This window comes from Mytilus californianus, unplaced genomic scaffold, assembly GCF_021869535.1.
Source record: "Mytilus californianus isolate M0D057914Y unplaced genomic scaffold, xbMytCali1.0.p SCAF_10, whole genome shotgun sequence".
Taxonomy (NCBI): Eukaryota; Metazoa; Mollusca; class Bivalvia; order Mytilida; family Mytilidae; genus Mytilus; species Mytilus californianus.
In genome coordinates, this window is record NW_026262582.1 from 44,561,295 (window position 1) to 44,572,823 (window position 11,529).

The following is an 11,529-nucleotide window of genomic DNA, read 5'->3' on the forward strand; positions in this document are numbered from 1 at the left end:
TTTTTTTTCATTCACAAATAATTCTGTGTAAGACAGTAAATTTACATTTATTATAGTAAAAATCATTATTGAAAAGTTGATATACAAAATTTGTAGAATTATAGGTTGCAGTCAAATAAATTGGAACAAAGACTTTTTTTGTTTTTTTTTCTATTACAACATTCCATTTATTTATAATAGTACATGCTCATGTTTATAAACAAATTTGGCTAATTCTGGCTTTAATTAAAGGGGCACTAGCTACGAGATATATAGAAAATCTAAAATATGATTTTTTTCAATCATTAATGAAAGTGAAATAGTGAAATAATTATTCGCTTTTAGTAGCCACTATGGTTCAATTTTGTCAAAATAAGCGAAGAAACATTGATGATGAATTATTCACTTGCATTCGATTTTGAATAAATTTTCTTTTTAATTTCTGAAATCTGAAATGAGAAAAATTGTAGCCACCCCACAAATTCTTATTTACACATAAATTTAAACACAAGTTATTGTCTGGAAACTGCAAAAATGCTTATTTGGGCCCCTTTTTTGGCCCCTAATTCCTAAACCTTTGGGACAATAACCCCAAAAATCAATCCCAACCTTCCTTTTGTGGTTATAAATCTTGTATTAAAATTATATTGATTTCTATATACTTATACTAAAGTTATTATCCGGAAACCATCTGTCTTCGGACGACGCTGACGACGACGACGACGGCAACGTGATACCAATATACGACCAAAACATTTTTAATTTTTGCGGTCGTATAAAAAAACAAGAAGAAAAACACTATAGTAGACACAGGGTTTTCTCAAAGAAGGATAAAGCTGAACAATGTTTACTAAAGTCAGTTACATCAGCTTCAAAACAAAGAATATTGAAGGTCATGATGATTTGATTTGATTTAATTTTTGGTGTTTTAACGCCACTTTTAAGCATCGCTTTTGGGATATTTCGTGGCGGCCAGTTTTTATTGGTGGAGGAAGCCGGAGTACCCGGAGAAAACCACCGACCTTCGATAGGAAAACTGACAATCCTAGTCAATTAAGATTGGAGTCGAGTGCACCCGCACGAGCGGGGTTCGAACTCACAACCTCAGTGTTGACTGGCTAGTGATTACAGTAGTAACGACTTAAACCACTCGGCCACCGAGGCCCGAAGGTCATTATGAAACATCAATGCAATATAATATTTACAGAATATCATTTACTAATGCATGACTGTTTACCAGACAAAGTAAATTATCTTTACCAAATTAATAAGTTCAAGCTACTTATATCAAATAACAGAACTATGGTGTAGAATGTATAATAAAATATCTGTTCAAAATCAAAGAAATCAGTACTGAAACCAAGGAAAATCTCTTAATACCGTATAGTGTCCACATACTTCTCGATCATGGCTATTTTTCCATTCAATGCCTGCAACTATGTACTATGTAGCTTGCAGTCATCATCTTCTCCCAACTGTTAATCGTAAGAGATTTTAGTTAGGTGGAGGGGGGTCAAACTTTTGAAACTTTGTTCTCAAAGGGGGGGGGGTCATTATGTGGTTCATAAGAATCATGGGGGTTACCAACAAAACCTTTTAATGTGAAAAAATTGAACCGACCCCCTCAGCTGGTAAATAGTGACCATTCCCTTATTTAGATCCAGTTTTTTGGCTAAATTTATCAAATTCATATATTACTGTATAAGCCGCGTTACAATATTATGATAATAATTTCCATAGGATTCCATTCTAGACACCACCCTTCTTTGGTCCAATTATTCTCTATTCTTTATTTTTTGTCTACTAGTATTTTTTTCTTTTCTTTCTTTTCTTGTCTATTTTTTCTGTATTCTTTATGTTTCGCCCTTTAATTTGCACTGTTGGGCCATTATCTCTAACGCGGCCAATTTAGTTTTAATTTGAAGCACTTAGTAATTGATTAGAATATGGTGCATACAAAAAAAATTATGACCGAAGTAGTCTTATTTGTCACAATTTATTATTTCTGAAAAAAATGTGTTTATTTTTATTGCAGAAAATTATATCCCTACAATCATTGCATCAGAAAGCGGACGTAATATTTAGAAAATACATTTTTTTAAAGCCTCATACTTTTCGCTATCTTACATATGCATCTATTTTAGTAATAAAAATTTGTTGAATTTACGCTTCTCTTTCTTTATATCAAGGATTTGTATAGTAAATCCTTGTTTATATAAAATCCTAGCTACACACGGCATTTCTTTCACTCCGAAAACAAAAACGATGAGACTTCTTCTGTCGATTTAAAGTTTAATACTATTAGTAAGCCAGACTTGTATAACTATATCTACAATATATATTATGAAATACATATATGAAAAGTTACGTGGCCTTCGCTGAGAAGAAATTTCCAGAACTTTACGTAAAGAGTATTTTTAGAAATTATTTCGTCAGACGAGGGCAATTCCAGTCGTGTTCGAATAGTAGTTCGATAACATTTTCCCATACTACAATGTTAAACATACAATATGACTGTGTTCGAACATACACTAGTTCTATTTTTGCTGATGCAATTTTTAAAATAACCTTACATGCTTTAAACAGCTGATATCTATCGAAACTAAGTCAAATCGCAATTCAAGTTCTTAAAGAAACGTAGTGTGTAAACCTTCTCTTGCATCCGAATTAAACAAAGTTTATAAAACAAAAAATAAAGTGGAAACGCAGTTATGGTTCGATTTATGTGTCAGAATTTTATTTGTCAGGACGGAGGGGATACAGTCGACCAAAGAAGGGCCGAGAAAGCAGTGACCGCATTATTTAAAACAGAAGACAAAACACCGTTTAAGACATTCTTTAGTGAAACAGATAGTGGAACGAGCAGCGATAGCACAACCCATGAGATTGCACGAGACGGAGAAAGTGACACAGATGAAGAACGTCTATACATTGAGATCAAAGAGGAAGCACTTAGAACTGGACAAACCGAAGCTGAGGTAAGAAAATTACGGCACGTTCTCTCTCAGAGGTGGGTATAGAGGGACAGGGGGCCCGCCCCCTTTATATGCCGGAGCTACATGTATAGGGCATAGACTTTTTGTTCTACTTTTAGTTTTGTGTCCCCTCTTTTTCAAAATCTCTTTTTCTGTCTGCATGTCTTTCTTTATTTATTCACATGAATCAAGTTTTAAAAGTGCAGTTAAGAAATACATTTAAATTTTAAATACCTGTAATTTGATATTTATGAACTTGCGTAATATTATATAAACTTGTATACAGGTAAACAACACAAGAAAAGTCAACAAGTTAAACGACCTATACATATATAAATATAGTTATGACGAAAACAACAAATTTAAGATTGATTTTGCATGAGGATCTAGACGGGGGTTTACAGAATAGAGAATTATTATCGAATAAAATAAAGAATAGAGAAAAATGGACCCTAAAGAATAAACAATAGAGAATAATGGGGTGCTAAAATATAAAGAATAGAGAATAATGGGCAAAACATCTAAAGAATAGAAAAAAATGTCATAAAAAGATAAAGAATAGAGAAAAATGGCTTAAAAAAAAAGAATAGAGACATGAAGGACCCCCTTCCAGACCCTCTTGCATGATCGTTCTACTACGGCACTTGATATCAAGTTGAAAAAGGGGAATACATGCATGGTCATGGTGGTGTCCTGAACTGTCTTCCGAAGATTTCAAGTTGGTTTTTAGAACAATATTAATTCCAAAGGGATTTAAAATATGGTTATTTATGTGAGCCTATATATGTAACTTTCAAAATATTTTCTCGTAAATGTTTTTTACTTACCTTAGTTTTATCTTGTCGTGCAGGTTAATAACAAGAGGAAAGAGAGGCGCAGGGAAAGAAATAAACGATCAGCTAAGGCATATAGGAAAAGGAGGCGAGAGCATAAATCTGAAGTAGATGAGGTAGGTTTATTTTTTTATTTTTTTTTTTAAATTATTTACGTCTACGAATTGAAATGACCCTTCTTAATGAATTTCAATGACTTAATCTAAAGGGGGGAAATGATATTTGATGATTGACTAGTGATTGCTTTACGCCGCATTAGCACAAAAAGGCTATATCGCAGCGATAGGGAAAATGATAATATCTCAAATCCCGGCATCTGTCTGTCACTCACTTGACAGCAAATGACCCCAACAGAGGAAAGGTGCAACGGTGTTGTGAACAATCACAACTGAGTCAAGTTGCAGTATTTTATAATGCCTGTCTATTTTAAACAACGGTAGATCGTTGTAACCCTAGCGTCAAGTGGCAAATATTTGACTTATATTCAGTATTATAAAAAAAATGATAAACAATGATACCAGGGACGCTGGTTCCAAAAAACTGTCACTCATTGACACCCCCCCTCTTTTTCCACACACACACATACTGGTAATCGTTCTAGTCATAAGAAAAAATAGGTCAAGCTAGTTCATTGAAATGAAGAATTATCGGTAGAGGTAATCATCAAATTCTAAAATTTCAAAACGTCTATTAATTTCAAAAGGCAATACGTTTTTTGATTTAAATGGTGAATCAAAGATTGCCTCTGGCAGTTAATGTGTTTACCCATGCAGGAGCCAAGAACAGAAAATAGTAAATTTAAGAGTGCACAGCAGTAGCAATAGTTTTCAAATCCAAAATACATGTTTAATGCTCAAATTCTTCCATTTCAGACCTTGAACGAATTAATGGAGAAAAACTGCCTTCTTCGACAGAAAATTGAAAAGATTGAAGAGGAGAAGACCATTGTTTTGGGAATGTTAAAGACAAAGATTAAGATTCCTTGGCCCTATCCAATTTGGATGGGTTCTCATCCCACAGGAATGTGGTCTACAGTGGATGGTTCCATGTCTACACAAATTGGCATGAACTCGGTCGTCCAAGAGGTCACCGTGGCTTCGTGAAGCTGCAGTATGCTGCCATGTTGTGGATGAAATACTGTCGCTCTAAAAGTCACGTATTAAGCAATATGCACGTGCTCTTCGGAGACAAATGACGTAAACAATAGTTTGTCACTGTTATTTTACGCAAGACAAACTTTTCTTCAGTTGTACTTACACAATATACATTTGTCTCCAATCCATTTATAAGACACATTTATTGTTGTCAAAGAATAAATGCTATATAACCATACTGATAGGTGCATATGATATCTAAAAATTGCATGCATCAGCTCATATTACATAAGTAATTTTGCACGATTAAGAATACAAACGTCTTCTTTGACATTGTCTTGTATGTAAATATGTAAATAATATTATTGTGAGCGACAGAATATTATTACTAATTGTTCATGTTACTTGTTCGATGTTATAGTTTAACGTTGCTTTGTACACATCTATTATCTAACTGGAAAGATTCAATAAATAGATGTTGAAAGTTTATTATTGTTTTTCACTTTTTATGGACATAAAACTGAATAACTAGAACATCCTAGATACTTGAATAGCTCACTTCGGAAATTTACCAATCAACTGAACTGCTCTATATGTAAGCAGGTAATTTCTGATAAATTTTATTTTAAAATGGCCAATCACGGCTGCCACTGGTGGCCATGTTATTCATACAGATGCATTCCAAATAAGGAGCATCGACACGGATCTAGCTTCCCTTTTTATACGCCCGTTTATGGGACGTATTATGGTATACCGTTGTCTGTCTGTCCATCCGTCCGTTGTCAACATGTCGGACATTAACTCAAAAACGCTTTAACCAATTCGCATGATACTTTGGTGAAATGTTTATATCTATTGACGTGAGCTCCCTTTCGTTTTTTATACGCCCGTTTACGGGACGTATTATGGTATACCGTTGTCCGTCTGTCCGTCCGTCCGTCTGTCCGTCTGTCCGTCCGTCGTCAACATGTCGGACATTAACTCAAAAATGCTTTAACCAATTTGCATACAATTTTGGTGAATTGTTTATATCTATTGACGTGAGCTCCCTTTCGTTTTTTATAAATTTAAGATTTTACGTTTCCGAGTTATGGGGTTTTATTCATAAAAAAAAGGGGGATTTTCCAGTTTTCGGATAAAAAATCAAAACTGCTTTCAGCAGTTCTTATGAAACTTTGGTGAATTGTTTATATCTATTGATGTAAGCTCCATTTAGAATTTTATAAAGTTTTCATTTATCATTTCTGAGTTATGGGGTTTTATTCATTAAAAAAGGGGGGATTTTCCAGTTTTCCGACAATAACTTCAGCAGTTCTTATGAAACTTTGGTGAATTTTTTATATCTATTGATGTAAGCTCCATTTAGAATTTTATAAATTTTTCATTTATCATTTCTGAATTATGGGGTTTTATTCATGAAAAAAGGGGGGATTTTCCAGTTTTCGGACAATAACTCAAAAATGCTGTCAGCAATTCTCATGAAACTTTGGTGAATTGTTTAAATCTATTGATGTAAGCTCCCTTTACATTTTCATAAATTTCTAATTTGACATTGAGAATTAATTGAACTTTATTTGTTTATAGTCTGACAACAGATTTACTAAGTATTGCGCAACAGCACAGTGTATTGCACAACAGCAAGAAATCTTTAATTGAATATAAATTAAATTCATATAACTAATTTCAAGTTCTTTGACTACATTCATTCAGAAACCTATAATATGTCAAATATTTAATTACAATCCAAATTCAGACCTGTATCAAGCTTGAATAATGTGTCCATTTTTGCCCCAACTGTTCAGGGTTGGACCTCTGCGGGCGTATCCAGCTGCGCTCAGCGAAGCAGTTTATTATAAATTTTAGATTTGACGTTTCCGAGTTTTGGGGTTTTATTCATTACAAAAAGGGGGATTTTCCAGTTTTTGAACAATAACTCAAAAACAGTTTCATCAATTTGCAAGAAACTTTGGTGAATTGTTTTTATATATTGACATGAGCTCCCTTTGGACATTTATAAATTTTAGATTTTACGTTTCCGAATTATGGGGTTTTATTTATCCGTCGTCAACATGTCGGACAATAAGTCATAAACGCTTGAACCAATTCGCATGAAACTTTGGTGAATTGTTTATATCTATTGACGTGATCTCCTTTTCGTTTTTTATAAATTTTAGATTTTAAGTTTCCGAGTTTTGGGGGGGGGGGGGGGGGGGGGGTTCATTAAAAAAGGGGGATTTTCCAGTTTTCGGACAATAACTCATAAACACTTTTACCAATATGCAAGAAACTTTGGCGAATTGTTTATATCTATTGCCATGAGCTCCCTTTTGAATTTTATAAGTTTTAGATTTTACGGTTTCCGAGTTATGGGGTTTTATTCATTAAAAAAGGGTGGAGGTTCCAGTTTTCGGACAATAACTCAAAAATGCTTTCAGCAGTTCTCATGTAACTTTGGTGAATTGTTTATATCTATTGACGTGAGCTCCCTTTCGAATTTTATAAATTAAATTATAATTATATAAATAGAATTTACGTTTCGGAGTTATGTGATTGTATTCATAAAAAAGGGGATATTTTTCAGTTTTCGGTCAATGCTTTGAGCAGTTATCATGAATCTTTGGTGACTGGTTTATATCTTTTAAGATAACCTCCCTTTAGTTTTTCATGAATTTCTGATATGACATTGAGAAGTTATAATTTATTGAACTTTATTCTTTGAAAAAGAGACGGGCGTATCGTGCGCTCACGGCGCAGCTGTTTATTCATACCTGCTATACGTGCTTAAATAATACCAAGTCGTTTCAGAAAATATAATTAGAATGGGATTTTACATAGGATTTCTCTAAGGAATTTGTGCCACCGTCCGATACCACCATATTTGTCACCCGTTGTTAGAAGGTCCTTCACTCAACAATTTCTCTTTGCAGATTAAAATAATTTCACCCTTGTCGTTTCAAAGAATTTTTTAAACTTGTATTACCCTATAGTAATCATGTTTTATCCGGAACCAAATGAAAATCTTTTATAGATAATAGAATACCTTATGATATACACCATTTCCGAATACATGGTACATAATATGTAAATTTGAAAAGTGGTTTCAGAAAGAAGATGAGAATGTGAAATCGGTTTACTGACGACGTATGTCAAATGATTGTAATAGCCCCGCAATCCATCTGCGAAAAAAAAAAATACGTGTACGTCTATGAGTAAGCAACCCAACGACACAAACACATATGACTTCTCATCATACGATCTTCATCCGGAATATACTGTGTCACTATACACATTGTCAAGCTCTAAATCGCCCCGAATCAAAACTAAATGTCTGCCTAAATTAACAGAGGATCAGTGGAACAAAATATAGTACATACAAGAACGTACTCATTAAAACCCTATAGTGGAAACAGTTCACTCTATAATAGACAACAAAAACATAAATACAAACAGTTTAAATATACTATTGAAAGTTTCGAAATCAGAAATCGTCCTGAACATATATGGAATATTTGCCACTGGACGTTAAGCAACCAACCATTAATTGGTGCATGGAATGAAGCGAGAAACTCTTCTTATGATAAAGGTATAATCAAAATCAATTGTTTTTACGTATTTAAACACCGAACATTTACTACATATTCATTCATAATTTGATTTTTTTTTTTGGGGGGGGGGGATTTCGTTTAATTTTATTGAAATAAAATCATTGGTTTCCATTTTAAATGAGCGTGGGTTCAACTTTCATTCTTGTTCTTGCAAGCTATTGCTAAAAATAGTTTTATCAAAAGTCGAAAAAGTTATTTTGAGACACCGCCACCCCCCCCCCCCCCCCCCCCCCCTTTTTCCCTTTCCCCCAGCTGAATGCTTGATTCCGAACTATACTGAATAAAAAGTTCTGCATATTTTCTTGTTTCCAGTATAAGATACTTGCTATACTGAAATTTAAAAAAAATTATTATCTTTGCACCATAGTGACGAAAAAAATAAGGTACGTAAAATCTCTACAGCCATTTCCAAACACCAATTTTCAGAGTGTTCCACATAAAGCATGGTACAATTTCCAATCTTACCATTTTTCATAACTTGTTTTTGGGTACACCGAACAAATGGAAGATATGAACAAAACAAACAAAACATATTGTTATACCATTTAAAAAATAGCAGTGACAAACGAATGTCACGGACGGTCAAAGGTAACACTTAATGTCCCTGTCGCCTACGGCGGTGGCATAAAAACAAACCAACTATATGGGAACAAATGTAATAAATGCGATAAAACAAAAAACAAATAGAGCCTTGTGACGTGTAACATTCTGAAAGTATTATTTTTAGGTATAAACATTTATACATTCTACTTTTGTATATCCTCGTATATACATTTGCCTGGAATTTTTATGCAAAATAACATGTTAGTCCTTTACACAAAACCTGGAACCTATAAACCTATTGCATAATTAAGCGCACCTCCGCAAACAAGGTTGGGGTAAATAGGAATCGACATGTCTGTATGTCTGTCTGTGCAAACCATTTTTTTATCCTTTGTGTGATTCACTTCAAACTTAGTAGAATAATTGATCATGATACGCAATCATTCGAATGGTTTTATTTTATTCTGTTTAGTTTATCAAGAGTTATGCCCCTTTCACCATTTAAATGTTTCACTCCTCCTACTTGGTATATCTCTTCTTCGTGAATCTGATAGTCATTACATTATGAGATCCTCGTATGCAGATGTGCATGTAGGTAGGATTTTCCCGCCCATTGTGTTTTTTTTTTTTATTAAAGTTATGTCCCTTTCAACTTAGAAGTTTTTTCCCTGTTCAACACATAACTTGTCATCGCAGCTCGTACATGTATCTACTCAAAACTTGGTATGTTGTTAGACCCTGATATGCATGTGCCTTAATATAGGATTTTTTATTCTGTTCAGTTTATCCAGAATCATGCCCTTTTCACTGTAGAAATGTGTACCCTTTTCAGAACCGACATTGTCAACGCAGCTCCTACATGATTTATCGTATTTACATGAAACTGGGTGTATTGTTAGTTTGTTATATATAAATTTGCATGTGGGTATGATGCTTCAGTCCATTGAGTTATCCGAAAGACATGCTTCTTTGCATTTCGAAAATTTTCATCCTGTCCTGCACCTACCCTGCGTCGCAATTTCTCCTTCGTTATTTATAACATCCTCATGGAAGTTTGTACATTATTAGATCCTAATAAGTAAATGTGCATCCAGTCCATTCAATTTTTCTAGAGGAATGCCCCATTGAACTTGGAAAATGTTGGCCTTATCTAGCTACCTTGATATAGCAACTCCTTAAACATGGTTCATATTGAGCAAACGGTAATGTGAATATTTCTATTTGTGTGAAAGTTCATTTTGTGGTCCTCTTTGCGGTCCGCTCTTAAACTATGTCGATTTCTTTTAAAAATCAGAAACAACTATTTGGATTTAAATAAAGTGCCGGGTTTAAATTATAGGATATAACGATATATGTACATTGTCAGATATATCAAATTTATTTGTACTCGCTCCGAACTTGACAGGAGAAAAACTCGGCGAGTCTCGCTTTTCGTCCTGTTTCTAACGCTCGTATAATACAAATGAATTTCATATTTTCCGAAAATGTACATATATTGTAAATATCCTGATATGAAAATATTCGTGAAAGTAGGATTTACATACATGTAATTAAAACACTAGAAAAAGTTTAAACTATATCACCAACTTCTTATATTCCCTGTATTGTAGTCTATCCTGGGTGCGGGGGTACGAGCCCAGCTTATAGCGGACAGTTTTTGTTTTATGGTTCGCGTTGCCCAATCTTTGTTCTATCGTGTAGTGTTTTGTGGACAATTTTTCTCGGATTATGATTTAGATTATTGTCTGGTATATCAAGGCTTCCTGTCTTTGTTAATTAAGAGCATTGCAAATCTTTTAATAATATTATTGTAATGTCTTAGAAAATTAAAGGCTGTGTGGTTTCTCAGTTGCGCACTTACTAAAACATTTTTTTTTCATTTGTTTCAAAATATAGTTATCAATACAAAACTTCTTTTACCATCCACTCTGATTTTTTTCAATGGACATACAAAACGTATTCTGTTATATTCATGCTTTTTATAAAGTTTTCTGTCAACACGTTTCTTGGTTTTTAATGGTGCATTACAGCATTTATGTTGCTTCTCGGGTCTTGAATAGGGCGTAACTGTTAGTTTTATGAAAATCATAAAGTAAAGACGGCTGTGAGTTTAAAGTAATGAATCCAAACTCTATGTTTTAAAGCCTGTTAACAAACAATAGGGTACAATCCAAATTTATAAAAATACCACTATATGTATATATTAACCACTTTTGAACAAACTCCTAAAAGATGTTTTTCAAATTTGATTTGAAATGTTACTGATACCATTAATAGAGACTGTGATTTTATTAGTGGTCATATTCCACTACAAGAAAGCATAATTGGACTAAAACAAAAATAAAGTTTCATATGGGAAGACATCTGTCGAATCAGATTATGAACACCGCATTTTCATTATGCAAAACAATGCATTTTAGGCTTTTCTATAAAGGAAATTAACATAATATTTCTAAATATTTTGTGATCTGTACAATAAATATTCAAATTATCAATTATA

General features: G+C 33.5%; 1 protein-coding gene across 1 annotated transcript; it reads left to right on the plus strand.

Moving 5' to 3' along the window:
* Positions 1-2,544: 2,544 nt before the first annotated feature.
* LOC127718214 (CREB-H transcription factor homolog let-607-like) lies at positions 2,545-5,370 on the plus strand. Its single transcript, XM_052224188.1, has 3 exons — positions 2,545-2,957; positions 3,805-3,903; positions 4,660-5,370. The coding sequence occupies exons 1-3, from the start codon at positions 2,691-2,693 to the stop codon at positions 4,888-4,890; spliced, it is 597 nt and encodes a 198-aa protein (XP_052080148.1). The 5' UTR covers positions 2,545-2,690; the 3' UTR covers positions 4,891-5,370.
* The last annotated feature ends 6,159 nt before the right edge of the window (positions 5,371-11,529 follow it).